At 35.9% G+C, this 18,983-nt stretch overlaps 1 protein-coding gene across 5 annotated transcripts in view; it reads right to left on the bottom strand.

Moving 5' to 3' along the window:
* The window catches only part of LOC132203426 (protein unc-13 homolog B), a 170,268-nt gene that overhangs the window by 129,451 nt on the left and 21,834 nt on the right, over positions 1–18,983 (bottom strand). For all 5 annotated transcript variants that reach the window (XM_059631220.1, XM_059631222.1, XM_059631223.1 and 2 more), the window contains exons 2-4: positions 9,161–9,190; positions 6,313–6,415; positions 5,110–5,227 (exon numbers count right to left, since the gene is read on the bottom strand). In XM_059631220.1, coding sequence (XP_059487203.1) covers positions 5,110–5,227; positions 6,313–6,415; positions 9,161–9,190 — 251 coding nt within the window. The remainder of the gene's footprint in view (positions 1–5,109; positions 5,228–6,312; positions 6,416–9,160; positions 9,191–18,983) is intronic.

The raw sequence follows: 18,983 nt of genomic DNA, 5'->3' as shown, positions 1-18,983 counted from the left end.
ATAACAAACAAACACGCACACCACGGTTTATATTTTGGCCTAGAAATAAAGCCATACCTTTCTTTTTTATTTTGGTGTAGGAAAAAAGCGGACTGTGTTGCAAAATAATAAATTTCGGCCAATCGACAAATTCGCACCGAGTTTTCTTTCTGGACGGCACCCACGAGTCCAGTTTGATTTCGCACGCCAAGTGGAATTGCAAACGGTCTTTTTTTTCAACCTCTTGGAGGGCCGTGTCTGGCTCCGCAATACATCAGTCTGGAAGACGCTGGTTTGCAGCCAAAACTCGCTTTTCATTCGCTTTTGTGCCCGAGCGAAAAAATATTTTGCAGTAGCAGCTTACTCTGGGCCTGAGCGAAAGTTTTGTTGCTCGTCGTGCATTGTCTGGCCAGCCGAGGCGAAATATGTATTTTATTAGGCACGTGCATCACTCCAACAAAAGTGAATTGCTTTGCAAGAAATATGCTGAGCAAGACATGGGAATACATAAATTTACAGACAGATCGGTGTGAAAAAGAATCAGTTAAAATATCACTTTGAATTTCAGTATATTTTTGCTTGAAATGGAAAAATGTCTCTTAAGGGCTTGAAAAATTTAACAACGCTTATTACATGCCCTTACAAATTAGGAAAGCAAAATGGGATAAACTTGGGAAAATTGAACTTTTTAATTTCCTAATAAGCCAGAAGGAAATAATTCCACAATGGAACTTCTGTAATTTTTAATTTCGCCTTTCCTTAAATGTTCTCTTGCTTCACTTCAACCTTGTTTCACTAACAATAAGTAAAAATTTTGCACCATTTTCAAGCAATGACAAATTGTTTCGCCTAGCCTAATTTCTTATTTGTTGATACTTGTTGTCACAAAAATTTTTCCAATATTATAATAAATCTAATTTTATTTAGTAATAATAAAATGATTTTTTTTCATGAAATTTTAGGTTTATGAAATTAAGTTCTGTTAAAGTTATAATAATATCATTGAAGTTTATTCAAATTATGTTGTATTCACGAGCAGACAATATTTTTATATATCTCAATTCAGCGATAACTGTAAATGACTATTTTATCGTATGTTGAGGTTGATCTTTCGATGTTTGACAAAAGTTGATGTAGTCAGAGTTGCTGTTGAGAGGCGAAAATGTCAATCCACCCGAGCCATAAATTTTCACTTAAACCGATATTTCGAGCACCATAAAAAACTTCCTCAGCAGGCACTAAAGATAAATGTCGCAAAAAGGTTTCTCGTGTCAGACAGAGCGGCTGATATCGCGACGGCCCGTGAGATTTATCCTCAGAAAAGTTCATTAATGCCGAGACTTTTGAGTATGTAACCTCTCCGCAGAGCAGACTGTTTTATTTTCCATTCTTTCGCTGGGGATAAAAAAGTACAAAACGTCTGCAGAGCAGGTGGGTGTCTTTATTCGAAATCAATTTTCTGAGGCGCGCTGCTTATCTGGCGAGCACTCGGGGTGATTTTGGTCCTGCGCTATGCATAATGGCCCTCGTAAGAGCTATCGCTCCGTGTATGTATATTAGGCCTTGTAGGTATGACGCTAGTACAGCCAAGAGAGCTTCTGTCCCACTCGCTCCATGCTCAGCTTGTCAAAGGCCCCGCCATTAGCATAAAATATGCCGCGAGAGACTTGCACAAAATTGGACTTTTGGCAAAGCGGTAGCTCGGCGACAATTATCCGTACATGCAAAGGTCCTTTCTCAAAACTTATAGTTATGCAAATTTTTGCTCCGGCTAATTGTAAGTTTTTCTGTTTTTCATTTAAGTGATAATTTTCAGTCATAAATGTCTTTAAAATTTGCATAGTTTAATTTTTTTGTTTTAAATAAGAACAATTACATCACGAGTATTGATTGGATCGAATTAAATTTATTTTTAATTTGTGGAAGATGATAATAGATACGTGCGGTTATTAAACTTAAGTTGGTCATTTTAACAGAATATTAAAAATTATTTATACTGTTTCATCTACAAAGAAAACATCATGATATTAATTTACAAGTAAAAATGTTAATGAAAATTACAAAAACGGGGTATTATCTTATTTTTAATTTGAAAATAAAGCTCATTTTTAAATGTTTTAATAAACTGTTACTGTTCTTCTTTCAATTTTGCAATTAAGTATAAATAAATAAATTTTCTAATCTTAATCGCTTTAGTTTTAATTATAATTTTCAGCTTTCAATAAATATCACTGCACCAACTCTTTAATATGATAAATTATATTAAGAAAACTAAAACTAAGTTCAATTGGTATTGAGATGCCGTAAGTGTACCCTTTGTTCAGAATATTCAATTAAAATTTTAAGTAATTAAATAATTACAAAAAGCCTTAATTGAAAATTGTGGGATATTTCCGGCTACATAATATGTGTATTGAAACGATTTTCGCATGCGAATACATTACTCCATACTTCTCAGAGTCTATAAAGATAAACACGAATATTTAAATTGCGGGCGGATAAAATGCAAATGCGTTGGCCGTCGCTTTGTTTCCTTTCCTGAAGTTACGCACCAGCAAATAGAGCGTGATGAATATTCAGGCGTTGTTTCAATACTTGTAGAACCGGAATAGGACAAACTTTGCACAGGGCGAGATTCAAATTAAAATGTATAAAAAAATGACACGCCACTTGCTTCGGGAAAACAGGTTGATAACCCCTGCTTGTTTGTAGACTTGTAGCGCAGCAGTTTTTTTGCGTTGGGCGTGCATGCCACATGTGAGAGCTAGACGTGGGTCGAAAAACTTCTGATGCATTATTAATAACAGTACTTTGCATGTTCAGTCTCACACGATTTTATCCTCTCTTTAGCTGAAAAAATAAAATATAAAATAATATACAGCGCTCCAAATTTTTATCGAAAAGTTAACAAAAGAATACATTGATCTAGGAAGTTTTAGCAAAATTCTTGCCATAGTAGTGGTGCCATTTTGTCCAACAATTTTTTTTTTCAAATAAATTGTTTTCAACAATTGAATTGAATTGAATGTAAACAATGTGATGTAACAATTTGGACAAATAAACAGCAATAATAAAAATATATATTCTAAAAAAAAAAGTTGCAACTTTTTAATAAAGTTAAAAATTTGTCAAATCTTTGCAAGGTTTTAAAATTAAAATGAATCATTATTGCTGTTTAATTGAAATATGAACTTAAATTTATCATTATGTTTTGGCTTGCTGATGTGTACACTGCAATCCCATAAATTCTCTGATTCGCGTTGGCGGTGGTGAATTTTTTATTTACCAACTCGCACGCGCATTGCACACGTGTGTACGGCAGAATGTGGTGCAAGCTCATAAATAAACGACATTGGCTTGTGTGTTTGGGAATGTGGGAAATGCAGTTTATTGCCACTCCGGAGTCCGCGGACTGTGTGTGTAATAAAGCAGTGCTCGTTTCCATGCAGCGCGTCAAGCGTTTATAAATTCATTAATGGACACATTTACAACCGGGATTCATTGTGTCATCAGTCACAAGATAATTTCTCGTCGGCATGAAAACCTGTATTGAATTATTTAGCGGAGAGAAAGAATCGAGTTTGCTTCAGGGCGAAACCTCGCAAGTCCGCTTGACTTATGAGCAAAGTCACCTCCGGACCAAATGAGCATGAATTTAGAAAAGGCTTGTGTGTTTGTGGAGAGTCCCTGCCCGGTTACTTTTTCTTCCTTGCAAATCCGCAGGGGCTGTTTTGGAGAGCACTCAACTTGGCCGTAAACACATCGGCAAAGTAGCCCTGCTCGGCTCACCGGAGGGAAACGTATGAGCACACATACAAATTCAACCGGGTGCTCCACTGACTGAGCGAGAGCCCACTTGAAAATGGTTTAATGCCGCGACCAAAGTGTGGTCTCATGAATCTGCACCATCTATAAAGAATTCGAAATAATTTGTAAATAAATAAATATTAGATTTTTTTTAAAAAAATCTGAATTTATTGCTTTATTCAAATGAGAATTTTTTTAATACTGGATGAAATGGCTCTAAATATTGATAAGTTTCAAAACATTTTTAGGCGAGTAGACGTATGAAGAATAAATCCGATAAATCCTGTACGTATTTAGCTATATTTTTACAATCTATATGAATAGAAAAATATGAGCTTATCGTTCATTTGGTGGATAAAAAAGCAATTATCCTAAACATTCTGCCCGGAATAAAAGCGATCATAAAAATGCTAATGGCTCAAAATTAAGGGCTGGAATGGCACAGCGGTGCGTGTAGACATTGCAAGAGTATTCATTTGAACGCCAGACGTCCTCTTGTCATGCGACTGCCCAAAAAAATCCGTAAAAAGACAATAATATATGCATTGATTATTCCTTTTTTGGTTTTCTCTGTAAAAAGTGTACTTCGAGTCTTGTTGATCACCGCGAGTTTTAGAAACCAACGGAACGCACTGCGGTTAACGTCATTTTTTTGGTCAAAAGTAGTGCTTTTCATGTGAAATTAATGGTTATCGAGCAGTCCTCTCGTTTTCAAGTGACACGAAACGCCGGTTTTTGCCCCTTATCGGGGAGACTTAACACGAAAGGGCAACTCCGTAAATCAAACATAGCTTTGCAAAATCAACCCTGTGTTTTGTCGCCGAATTTACGACTTTCGTGCATGTTATGACTCATACTAATCATTTATGTCATGGTGCCATTGAGCCATTGATCAGGCATAAATAAAGTACAAATTTGAATAACCTGCAATTCAAGTGATGCAAATTTGAAATTTATTATATTAAAAATCCATTTAAAAATAAAAAAAATCTTAATTGAAAATAATTTTTACCGTGCTTCAAAAAATTAAATAAAATAGTTCTCATCAAAGCTATTGAAATAAAATGCTGGACTAGAAATTCTACATTTTGGTCTACTGAAATTTAAATGCTAAAATTGAAACTAAATTTTGGTATATTTGATACAATCAATATAGGCACTTTGCAACTATATTTGCATTTTTATACTCCATGAGGAAGCTTTGACGTAACCCAGGTGTACAATTTTATTCTCTATACCCCAAAATCATCAAGACCTGCTCATTCCAGGCTCAAAAGATAAAGCATCTCCCTTGGGACAAAAGTTTCTGCATGCAAGACTTACCTCGTTGGAATACTGGACTTCGGTGAGCGGGATGTAGTTGTAGCCGAGGGCCCGGTCCCAGATCATTCCTTTGCTCCACACTTCAATTAGCAGACCCGTGTTTACATCGTTGGTCTCGCTGCAATAACAAGAGCGTAATAGAGATTTAGGGCGCGTCCCAATTACTGATGCACACACACTAAATTAGCAACACGCGCGCATTATTTAATCATTTAGGGTGACGCCAGAGCGCGATATTTAATTATTCGCACTCCGCGACGCCTGTTATTGTTTGCAGTTTTGTTTCAAACGAGAGAGCAACAAACTGTCTGCACAAATTAATACAAATGGTCGACGCTCGCTCCCAGCTGTTATTTTTCTCTGCATTGCCGCAAACTATAATTTAATTTGCAATTTTAATTTTGTAAAAAAGCAAGCTCATTACACAAATAAGAGCAAAACAAGCTGGACAAAACTGCAGGTTTTTTCTAATATATACCCGGAAGAAATTAACAAAATACATCAATTATTTTTAGATTCAAAGACTCGTCCTTTAATTGGGAGATTTTTAATTTTAAATTGAAAACTTGTTTGATGTAAATAATTAGGGATTATTTTCCATTCATTATAATTATGAACACCAAGTATGTACCAATAAACATTTATATTTCACATAATCCTAGATGGATAGAATCCAGGAAATATATAAAAAATAAAAATAAATTTAAAAATATGTAGCTAAAGTATGAGAGATAAAAAAAAATTGAATTTTCTGGCAATAGAGTGCGTACAATTAAAATTTTTAATTAATATTAAATAATAAATAGTAGTAATATTAATAATAGGAAATATGAATTTATTAAAAGAATAATATATTGCGTTTTTAAAATAACAATTATTTAAAAACAAAAACAAAAACCAATATTTCATACTTCATACACTTTTTTTAATTATTGGTAAGACTAAAAAAATAATTAAGTTTTCTAATCTTCCATAGATTTATAATCCTGCAGTGGGCTGAAATGTAATTATATGGAAGTTTTTCTATTCATATTTATTGCTATAATATCGTACCAAATTCCACACAAAAGGAAACTTTTCAGCTCAACTTAACAATAGCGCGAGAGATAAAACCATTGCTAAATTTAGCAGTCAGAGAAAGACATACATGGTAATGATACAAAAGTGAGAAAAATGCGCGCGACAAGGCCGTAAAGTACTCACAAGAGGAAATCCTGCTCCCAACAAGGGTTGGCACCTTTCACGGTTACAGTCGTGGATTTCACATTCTGGAGCTTGAGCGTGCAGTACGAGTTGAATTGTGCAGCTGGAACAAAAGTCGCACAAGAAACTCATTATCCGCTGTTTGCACCCTCCGCCGACGTGTGTGTGTGGATCCGCGTTTATTTGTTTGTTTTCGCGCGCGCGAGACAAAATAATGTGGTAGTACGGCTGCCTGCTTTTGTTAATCGCTACACGTGCTTTGGGGTTTGATATATCAAATTATTCGCCGCCCTTTAATCCGGCGGTAATTCAACCCCTGGCCCGGATTTGCACTTGGCCGCGGCCGGTTTAATGAGGTTTGTCCGCTTTAATGAGCTTTCGGCGTCGAAAGTGAAGCTGCTTAAAAGTCTCCAACCCTTTCAGCAGAGCGAACCCGACACTTTTATTCCTCGCGCCGAGCGGATTGGCTCCAATTACAACTGATTAAAATATCCCGTGGTGAAATTCACCGCGTCGTGTTATCCGCGGCGAGTCATAAATTTGGCAAAGAATATTCATATTAAAGCTCAACAGATTGGAATTATGGAGTGGACTAAATGTTTTACAGCAATAAGCGCATTATACTTGGCACACATGAAGCATTCTCATGCATACCTTATATAATTATTGCTTTTTATTCTAGAACTGCATGATTCACTTTAAACAGAAATTAGGGCCTTCAACAACTATTATTTTGAACCTAAAATGATGTTTTATATTGGTATTTAAGTATAGTTTTTCCTGAAAATCATCATGTTGTAGTGACATTTAATTTTTTGTAAACTCGCATTTGTTTCATTTAAATAAAAATTATGTTTTCTAAAATACTTTTTAGAAGCAAAAAAAGCAAATATTAAATGGTGTATGCAATCCCAAAATAAAATATAATGTACAATTTTCTACCCCTATCGTAACTGATTTTTTTTAATCGCCCACAGTATTTTTTACTCAAAATAAAGTTCTTTATTTAGATTCTAATTAAAAAAAATTAACACAAAATGCCAACAAAAAATGGAGCCCCTTAAATAAATATTCTTGTACGCATACTTATCTTCTTTTATTTTTATTCTGCTACTGCATAATTTATTTAGAACAAAAATTAGAGCCTTGAGCCTTGACCAAACTCCCCAACAAACTTAGAACTTAAAATGAGCCGTGATGATTTTACACGTTAAACTAAAAATCGAATAATTATGTAACATAATAAATCTGAGATTGGAAATATCCCGAAACCCTCGGTTTTTCCCCGAAGTAATTTTAAAAATCTAAGCATTCCTGCAAAAAAAATCTGACGTGTAACCAATTTTTAAAAGAAGTGGTTTATGGCACGGTCTATATGTTTCCATTGCGGAGATAATGACGCAAAATGGTGTAGAGGTTGTCAAGGGAGGAGGCGAAAATAGCGTGTCCTGCCACGCACTACTCTGCCCTGCTCCGGCCGAGGATAAATGAAATGGCTAAACAGGAGAGAGCCACAAAATTTTGTAAGGGTCATAAATCTTGGCCCTTTTTCTCTTGTCTTTGGTACAAGCTTGCGCTTCACACCCACTTACGGAGCCCAAGGTTGGCAAAATGTTTCCAACGCAGCCCGACCGCTTTTTGCCCAGCGCGCGGTTTCAACCCCCGCGTCTTTCCCCTCAATGCTGAGAGAAGCTGGAATTTGGGTCGCGAGCAACACAAAAAAGGAAAATTGGATGAAAGCGCAATTCATCTCATATAGAGTTTGTGTGTAATTTTCGGGGTCAGTTTTAAACATTATGTCCCGACTCAAAGAAAGACAGATTAAATTTAGATTAAGGGGGTAACTGGGGGTAACGTAACACAAATTATCTCAAAGAATCATTTCGAATGCATCAAACTTTATTGAAGATTGAATTTTTAATTTTTACGCTGGAAATTTTTCACAATATTTATATTAAAATGTCCCCCTTTATGCTTATTTTATATTTTTTTCCCTCTTTTGCGATGACTTTTAGTGGAAATATAACAATAACCACAATTGAGCTCAATTTACCTCATCGATTTCATGCAGATACGATCACTTGATAAAGAAAATTTTATAATCTTCAGAATAAAAAAGTGTTTCTTTTTATTGCATGATAATTTAAAATTTATATTACATAAAACTGAAAATTTTGTTTTTGCTTTGGTGATTAATTAACTACTACTAAAATTTAAGGATCAACAAATTTTAAAATGTTTTAGCTCATTAAAGATTTTTTTTAGAAAAACACAATTTGCGCCTTAAACATGGGCATCAAAGCCATTTTTGTTTGAAGCAATCGAAACTCCTGTAGAATTACTGTAAATTTTAAACACCAAGTTTAGGCAAAATTAAGCGGTGCTTCCGAGCCTTCAACCGCTTTCGGAGAACAAAAGCTGTTATTTACCGAAGATGCCGTCAACATTTTCATTAGCGGCCAGTCGCATGAACTCGCAAAAGTGGCTTCGGCAATTTTCGCTTGCTTTTGAAAGAGGCTTGCTTGTCGGGGCTAAAGTTTCGCTTTTCACAAGAGCGCTAATCCGCGCGGCTTTGGGGCTAAATTCTTGGGTGAGGCGCACGCATGCACAACCTCAGCAGTCAAGCCCGGTTTGTTTTCCGCATTGTGAATCGAACGTGTTCGTCGCGCGCCACACAATCAAACCGCATCACGCACCCCTTGAATAACAGCCTGACAGGCTTATCAAATATTCACGGCGAACAAAAAAAACCCAGCAGCAACCGCGGAGACACACACGCCGACGAATGCATAAAGAGAGTGGAATAATGTATTAACAAAAGGCACCGATTTGCTGCCTCGTAACTTACCTTGCACTCCCACATATCTTGCTTTCTTGACTGAAACAGAATGGGAAAAAAACATTAGTAAAATCATTTGAAAGAAATATAGCAATTAAATAATTATATTTTCAGGACGCAGGACTGAAGTGAAAATACTCTTTTCAAAATTAGGTCGCTTGATATAATCTCCAAAATGTTAAAAGATTAATTTAATTAACGTTTCAGAGCATTTTATATACGACTGGACAATAATTCTTGCACCATTCTACAGACACAAAAATAATAATCACAAGAGTTTAAAAAGACAAACTTACTTAATGCTATTTATAGTTATTATTCCATCTTTAAGAAAATAATCTTTTCACCATCAACTTTATTTTACTTTTATATATATATGAAGACGATGTATAGATAATTTCAATGACTGAATATTACAGGAACAAAATTTTGTATAGGATAAAATAATTTTTTAATTTCAAATCCAGCATAGAGTTAAAATAAATTGTTTTTTTCTGAATCTTTGTGTTGAGTTTTTCTTTAATAAAATATAAGAGAGCTTGGTAAAAACCAGTTAAATCTTGTGAATATAATATAAAAGGATGGAGCCGGATAGTTGTCAGGGTGCGCGTTCATTAATAACAGCTCAAGCCATCCCGTATCAGCGTGACAAAAATCTTGTATCTTCTATGCATCAATTAGATAATTCATCTCAACTTGTTCGGCGAGTTTTTCTCCGTCGTGAGCGTCGAGAAAGCGCAATTTATCATCGCGATAGTGAACTCTTTTCAGCCGAGCAGGCATCGAACTCATTATTCACGGCTGCTAGACTTGAGGGAAAATGGAGCGCCATGCGCGGAGACACTGATTGTGCAGCGAATTCCGAACTGGATCTTTATAAATACCGAGCAAAAGCAATTCTTTTCCGGCAAAATCAATTCCGCGAAAGTGAAATTTATCGTTTTCGACTGGCTGAGTAAAATTTTATGGCCCGCGCATCCCCGGCTGTGCGCCTTTAATGATATGCAACTCGCCGACGGCAGTAACAGTTGGTTTGAACGGCTGGAAATTTCGTTGAATGCCGTCGGAGGAAAATTGTATTAAAAGTTTACGTCGTAACAAAAACGTTAATATGCTGACCGCAAATGGACTATTTGTTGCAAACACCACGTGCAATAAAAAATTAAAATTACTGCCTTCGAGAAAGTTTTGATTCTCATGGATCTAAAATCAGAAAATAAAAAATTCCTCTTGATTCAACTTGCATTGCTTGAAAAGCGGCGTTTCTTTTAATTCGGTGATAAATCGATGGCGTTCAAAGTGAAAAGGGCGCACGTTACAAAAACAGCGCCGCCGGCTTTTGCGTCCCAGAGCGATCCGGCGGAGCGCGAGGAAAAATAAATGAACAGCAGTCATGTGTCATTCAGTCCGTCGTGCTCAATGGGGGTGTGAAATTGATGTCTCTATGACCTGATTATGGCCCTGGGGTGGAGCAATTTATGGCCGCTTGACACACCCGTGTGCACCAAGAATCATCTGGCGCTTAAAATAAAAATAAATATATTAAAATTCAGAATTAAATTAGGGTGAAAATTGCCGAATTCTCTCCGATTTGGGTTTCACGAGAATTGATTTGATTGCGTTCGAGATAATGCAGGGGATGAACTTCAATTACGAGTAAATTGAAATGCTGGTGTAGAGAATTATTGGACGGCCGCAAAATGGAGACATGAGCGGTTAGTGCAACCGCAACACGATTAATCATGTCAGATAGCGATTTTTCTCACTTCTGAACGGTTACTGGGGAATTGAAATTAAATTACAATTTTAATAACAAAGAATGGATTCAATTTAAGCAGATTTTTCTTCAAACTTCAGAAAAACCAGAGTAAAACTGTGTACCATATTTTTCAATTGTACAAAACTTAATTTGAAAGTTAAAGGGGCAGTTCGTCGCAATTGCTTTCTCCTTAAACAGCGGCACAGTAAAATCGATCAGCCCCTGAAATTTGATATTTTCAACTTGGAACAATTTAAAACTATACAATTTCGCGGAGGGTGGTTTTTGTCTCGCCCTCATAAGGCAGGAAAATCTCACGGGGAGAAAAAAAATCGGGAAAAATCCGTAAAAAGTGCTAAAATCTCACCCTTGCTGGCCCTGATCCAGTGAATTTGGCTATTTTATCGTCGATTTCCGCAGCTTTCGTTGACTTTTCATCGCACATAATCATTTAACAAAACTTAAGACGCACGTTAAAATCACTTTCAAGGTCTTTTCAAAAGTTAATTGGAAGAAAATAGCGTTAAAATGGCACTGTGGCTTGATAACCATGAGGTTTAATTTCTGGGAGGGAAAAATCATTTATCATGTGTCGGGAATCGGGGGGGGGGGGAGGGGGCGTGTTTGTCAACAAAACATCTGTTTTTTGCCAATAATACGTGGATTTCTAAAACAGATCTCCTTATAAACCATGCTTATAGTCATGAAGGTGCTTTTATTCTTGATTTTAACTGTGCTGGAGTCGTCAAGAACCTTCAAAAGTCCATTTCAAGCATGCTGATGCGCGCAAATTTGGAGGAGAAGCGTGAAACTCTCCACAAGGTAAGTCTCCTATTTAGAGCGTTTATGGTGAGGATTTTTCTGCCCTAAGAGGGCCAGAAAATTTCACTGGCTAGCGTGACTATTGTCAGAGGATAAATTAATTTACAATTTAATCTTTTTATTTTTAAATATATCAAGATTAAATGCATTCCATTAATTAATTGTGCTCTATGGTGTATAAACTTAATAATTCTGCTTGAGATTGATATCAATCATTAAATTATTTCCAAAAAATTAGGTTTAATATTAAAATTATATTTTATTATCATATTTTAATTGTAAATGAGGTAAGAAAATATAAATTTTATTAATACATATTGAAAAATCAAAATTAATATGCTCAATCAATTTACATTTTATTTCTTTCTTATTAAATTTGATAAAAAAAATTTTATTAAAAATTTTGGCTTTATATTATCATTTACTTGTTAATTTCAGCCGGATTTTTGATCATTTTTATCTTAAAGATCACTTTTATCTCTTGTCAGATAATTTTCTCATTAATGTCCATGATCTAGTTCTTCTGACGAACTTAATTAATTTAAGAAGCGTGTTAAACTTGGCAAACAAAATAAATAACGAGCTGAGCTACTGGCAGTCATTGCGTTTGGCAAAACATTGTCGCCTCCGCATGCAAATTCGATGCAAATCTGAGCGAAAAACAAAATGCCCGAGGGACCCAGTCCGGGATTCGAGCGAGCGACTCCTCCTTGCTTAATTTCGGGGGCCGTTTGGCAGCGGCGTCAACAGGCCCCGGGAAGATTTCGAGGCAGATTTCGCGTCTCTCTCTCTCTGTTTCATCAACACCTAATGCACGTACTTGTATGATAATATCGCCGCAAAGTGACGTCAGCGCCGCGGCTCTTGCTCGGCACAAGTCGACACGCACTCTCGCAAATTTTCATTCAACGCCAAGCTGTTTGTATAAATATTTTATGTCACCAGGAGATTTTGGTCTTACACGCTAATTTTGCGTTCAGAGAATGAGCCACAAAAAACTTTTTGCACGTAATCTGTTGTTACTGAGCAAACCTAAAAAAAATGTATTCAAATACAAAATGACGAGTTCAACAAATATAGGTGGAACAAAAATAGATTGATTGTGGTTTAAAAAAGTCGGCAAAACCTCACATTTAATTCAATCATTCGTAAAAATTTTAATATAATAATTATGTAAGTTTAAAAATTATATTTTAATTTTTTTACACGTTTGAAATGAAAAATACTGCATTTTCGCCAAATGAATTTTAATCCGGGAGTGACAAATCGTCATCCTGCCTGTTTACATTTGCTTTAGTTCCTGTGGGGCTTCGTGCGTAATAAATCCAGCTGAAGAAAATTCTTTTGTGCCATTTAACGCAGCTAACTGCTGTGTGCAGCGAAAAGCCGCGCGCGCGTTTGCTACTTACGGCAGCACGATTACATTATGAAATATAAAAGCGTCAGCCAATTTGCAGTGTTGCTCTCGAGTGCCCCGGTGCCCTCGCTCTGCTGCAACGTGACTGCAGCAGCAAAAACTGGGCCCTCACGCACCGCGCGATAACTGCGAACGTCCGCAGAGAGTCGAGGGCGAGCGAATTTATCCCTTTTTCCGTGCGCACACCAGCACCGGAAAATCTCATTTGCTTGCTGTCACTTAATAAAAGATCATTTTCTCTTGTAATCCAATCACATTTAAGCGTTCAGATTAATTTTACTTTGATTTTTCTATTCAAAAAAATCCATATTTAAACTTTTAGATTCATAACACTATTTAAAATTTATCTTTGATAAAAAAATTGGAGGTTATCGTTTGGTGATTTTTATTTTGTGACAAAAACCAACAATATAATATTAGACTTAACTCTAAGCCACTAGATACATAAAGCTATTAAATTTCACTTGCAATATTTTGTGCTAATGTTTGAATTGATTTTGTTTTTTATTGGTGGATAGAAAATAGAAAAAATAGCTTTTTGACAGAAAGTTAAAATCTTAATTTTTACAAGCTCATAATGACTGTAATAGGAATTTAAAATTTTTTGTAATATTCAGTTTGCTTTTGTTAAACTATACAATTATAGATTATTTTTCTTTTAAAGCTCTAAGCATTTCTTTAAACTTCGATATTTTTTCAAATAAGATTTGCATTTAGGTTTAAATTAATATTTTAAACTAAAATTGAGACATGGTTTGTTTTATAGTGTGTCCATATTGAATTATGCTCTCTCTTTTATGACTATTACATTGCATAAAAATCTTTGTTCTATTTAATCATGGAACTAAAGAATGAGGAATAAACATCAACCCCATTTAAATTTTCTTACTAACAATAAAATTTATTGACAAATCCCAGATATTCTTGTTATTAAATTGAGAGTTAATTTAGAATCAACAAAAATATATATTTGAAAGTATGTAAAACAACTAATTTTGAAATTTTTTCTTAATAAAACCTATTTATAAAAATATGAAATTTCACTTAATTCAGAAAAATGGCATATTTGGAAAATATTTATAAAATATTTCTAGCCTAAGAAAGTATAAGAAACACAATATCAATAATTTAGCCTTTATCATCTAAAATTACCCATTTGTCACCTATTTCGTCTGAAAAAAAAATATCTAAATAAGCTCCTATTCCGCCAAAAAATAACATATTTTTCCAAGTATCTTCCTTAGAAAAGAAATATTTCCTTTTTCCTTTTTGAAAAGAAGCTTGTCGCCATCGCTTTGTTGTTTTGAAATAAGAAACTTGGCGCCAATCAGGTTGGGAAAACAAGCCCATCAAAAGTAGGCCGGTTGTGCAATTAGGGTGCGTGGGCTGCGTCGACTGCAATATGTGTTCCACTCGATTTGCACTTCAAGTCTGCCGGCCGCAAATTGATTGTGGCTCCGGCGACGCGGAACTAAGTAAGCGAGACGGGCGTTGCGAGGCGTTTGATCGGAGACGCATGATGACAAGGCCCGCGGCCCCCACACCCCAATCATCCCAAAGATTTTTTCCTCTTCTCTACAAACCAGCATTGGCTTTTTCTGTTTATTATCGGGTGGCAACAGGTGAGAGAGGATTTGGCCGACGGGGCCTTATTAGCGTTGGTTTGATTGACGCGCGAGAGGCAGATAAAAAATATATATTCAACAAATTGCAAATTGGATTCGGCGCGAACTCGACGAGCGGCAGCCTAATTGCGAGCGCCGTCTCGGGTGCCGGCGGAGGCGCAGAATAAATATAAATAAATTATTATTCAACCCGCGACAGCCGTTTTTGAGAAGAGGCAAAATAAACCACCTCCAGGGCCTGTCAAATGGAATGCTGTTCTTCTCGAATAAATGCTCGCGGTGAATAAAAAAGACCGCATCGCCAGCACAAAACACACCTTCACCTTTTGCTTCGAGGGAAGGAGCAGTCCAAAGTTGGAAAATCTAGAATAGAAAGGATTTTCTTATGTAAATTGGAATTTGGATAGATCTTAACATAAAGCGTGGAGAGAAATAGATTTGACCATTTCGCAATGAAGGAGTAGATATTGTTCCATGTGTTCTGTGGATATTTTTCAAGCTGGAAAAACACCAGTTATAAAATTTATATAATATAGAGTAGAAAAAAACAACAAAACATTTTAATGGAATTTTTTTCTAAAAATTTATTTCAAATGAAAGACAAAAACTTAAATAAAATTCCCAAAAGTTACATTTTTTCTAAAATTAAACAAAAAAAAAACGTTGAAGTTGAAAGTTTTGAACAGCAAAAGGAATAGAATAATATTTTAGCCCTGATCAACGAGGAAATTCTCAATCAAGCTTGTACCAAAAAATTAAACTTTGATAAAATTTAGTTTAAAAAAATCCCTCTACCCCTTGAACAGTAAAATCCAGCCAGTAGATTAGGTTAACAAAGTCATTTGAGAATGGACCAAGATGCTGAGGGGTTGTTGAATTGTTTATTTGTTTCCCTGTCGGCTCCACTGAAGCACGACCAACATCCTCTTTTCTAGTTTGCTCTTCCTTTATAATATGACACTGCTTTGTTTGGCATCATGCCTAGAAAGAACGTCTCGAAACAAGTGCGCCGCACGCTCCCTATTTTATAATTTAGACGTTCACTTGCTCGAATTTCCACCATCTAATCTACTCACCACGTGCCCTTGAATTTTTTTTCTGTTTAAAAATTCATCAGTTATGAGCTTCACCTTGTTAGGAGAGCCACAAAGATAAGCAGGATAAGATAAGAAAAGTTCCGAAGATAAATTAAATTAATTATTGATTTATTTAATTTATATATTTTGATTTACTTTTCAATAAGTCTTCTTGATCAAATTATATGAAATGCAACATTCAGAATGACTGGATAAATTTAGAATATTTAATTATTTAAATATTCAAGTTGTGCAAGAGTGAAGATGACTCCTGTGAGGAAAATGGGGTAAGAAAAAATTCAATTAAAAAAATAAGTCGTCTTTTACAAATTACAAGCGTGAAAATGAAAGCAGGGCACATAATGAATAATTTAATTCAATACATTGCTTTTCTTTTCTCTCGTTTTAAATCAGCAAACACAGTTCCATAGTTTTGTTCTCGTGCTGGAATAATTTCGCAAAAGCTGCCAACCGGTATATTCAGAAAACGCTCTTAAGCACACTATGCTCGCTGCCGTCGTATGTAGCGAACGTGCAGCGCTAAAATAAACACACAAGTCTCTTCTTGCAAAGGATCAGAGAGCGCCGGGGTGCAACGAGCCAACCAACTTTCACTCGCTGCTCTCCTGTATGTGCATATGCATGTACGTCATGTGTATAATATAAAATTTACAGCTTGTTAAAAGTGCTTTATATGACACTATTCTGTTTGGCGAATTCGCTCCGCCCCGGCGCAAACTTTTGCCCAGCTCATCAGCTCTGACCTAATTCGACTGGCCGACACTTTGGCATAAACTCTCTCTATTTCTCCCACTGTTTCTCTACTTGCGCAATTTTCCCGTTTTTTGCCAACGCCTGTGGATGTTTCCCAGCAAATTGTCACATCATTATTACAACTGATGTTTTCGATTCAACTCCAATTGGAAATGATTCAATAGCAGTTCAAACTGACATCGCATAAATAATTTGATGCAAATATTTGCATTCGCTAACATAAATTTGAATATTATTTCAAATCTTCATCATATATTATATGACACGAAGGATATCAAATTTGTCAAAGTTGTAACAGGGGGAGATGGAATTTCCCTTCAGTGCCAATCAATCTGGAATAATAGAAACCTCCATCTTGCGTGAGGCTTGGAACACGCAAATGAGAGATATATGGGTTATTTTATTTATGTGCCTTGAAATAACCCTTGCATTTTTGTTGTATTTTTAATACTGTTAAAAAATTAGTGAACTAATAAATCTTGAAAAAAATGTTGTATATATATGAACAATTAATAATATACTTAAGGAAGGAGACTATAATCACAATTCTATTTCAACATTGTACACATGCAGAAAATAACAATAATTGATCATGAGTTTCGATTTAGTCAGCTCTCTATGCGACGTTTCAATGAACAAAATCTCTGACTGGACTTATTTCCAGCTTTTTGCCTCTCATCTTTCTTTCACTAGCAAACATTTATGCCGATTTTCCATTCTTACCATTTTGGCAAAACCTGCCAAAAGTAGAAAACGCTGCAGGCGGGCTGCTCCCGGTGCTGCTTTTTATTAAAAGCTGGCGGAAGAAGTGCACAAAACGAAACGAAAAGTGAGAGAGAGAGATTCTTTTCCATTGTGGTTATTTTCATTAAAGCCGTCGTCGGGCGCGCGCTTTACGACGGCCCACTTGCTTGGTGGTGCCAGCAATTGGATTTCTTCCCCAGCCCGGCGGCTGCTGGAAGACGCGAGGCGCCACCGCCGAAAATATATTATGGACTCTCGCAAAACACTGCTGCGCTGCTGGTAATTGACCACATTCCGGCATCACCCTTTGACAGACAAATCTCTTTGGCCGCCGACGCAGACGTGGAATGGAAGAGATATCGATACATTTGACTCGCCCGCTTCCGTCATCCCCTTTCACCGCGAGTAATGTGATTTTTTGTTATCTCGACAACGAGATCTTTCCAGTTTAACTGCTATTCCACGCAGAAAGAATTGAGTCAACAGATTTGATTGCTTCATCGACGTGAAAAAGAGTTTCATTTAGGAATTGCAACAGTAAAACTTTTACGAGTGTAATTTCTGTGCTCATTTTATGACAAAAAATCTAATCTTTGACACCAATCAGCTTTCTAAAGAATGAAATCATGTAGTCCGAAAATAAAATTAGATATCTTTTACCAGGAAAGCAATAAGATTAAAAAAAAAATGATTTTATTGTTCCTTCATCTTAACTGTTTAAAAAATAATTTCCTGAGGTTTTGCGTTCACTTTAATTTCAAACCAGAAGGTTTCAGAATGGAAATTCCTGTGAAAAATTAAAAGGTTCTTCTTGGCGAAAATGATCGCGCCGGCAGCTTATTATTATTCTGCACCGCTGTGTTTTGCTGCAAGCCAGTTCAATTTCGCAACTCGCCTGGCTGCTCTGTTGCTGTTTATTATTATTAAAGTACATAATGACACAGCGTCACGCCCGCCACTGCAGCTGCAAAAAAATAATAATAAAATAAAATAAGCAAGCGGCAAATTTAATTCCTATGATGGCGAGTGAGAGAGCCAAGCGTTGAATTTCCCATGCTTCTTCTTCTGCGCACTGCATTTTAATAAAACTTTTCTTTTTGCGCTCCATCGAGCGCGACTTTGCTCTCTAATTGAGTTCCACCGAGGAAAAAAAACGAGAACTCGATCGAGACCGTAGCCAACTTGCAACAGTTTTCTAAGGAAATATAAATGTGCAGCTGGTAGTTTCAAAATGCATTACACTCTCTGAAGAAGCTAGGCGCTGACCTGGAAAGGGTTTTATTGAAATTACCTGGGAATTGGTTTCATCAAGGAAAATAATATGGTCGTTGGAGAGTAAAATGAAAAACTTCGTTTGCTGCTATTTCGCTAGCTAAGAGACTGAATATTACATAAAAAGAATTTGATTAAATTTTAAATTTTTGAACGTGTTTTTGTAGTTTCATTGAAAATTTTGAAAATGAAGGTAGCATTGCTGCATTCTTCAAGCAATTTAATTGCTCCCTCCCAACAATTATTTTACATTTAAAGTAAAAGTTTTATACCAATTTGGATAAAAATACTGACTTCAAACAATGTAAGAATTTTTTATGAGCTGAGTCAAAATGATTGAAAA

This window comes from Neocloeon triangulifer, unplaced genomic scaffold (assembly GCF_031216515.1).
Source record: "Neocloeon triangulifer isolate White Clay Creek 2 clone unplaced genomic scaffold, ASM3121651v1 ptg000017l, whole genome shotgun sequence".
NCBI classification, from domain to species: domain Eukaryota; kingdom Metazoa; phylum Arthropoda; class Insecta; order Ephemeroptera; family Baetidae; genus Neocloeon; species Neocloeon triangulifer.
This window is presented reverse-complemented; position numbering and strand designations above follow the sequence as displayed.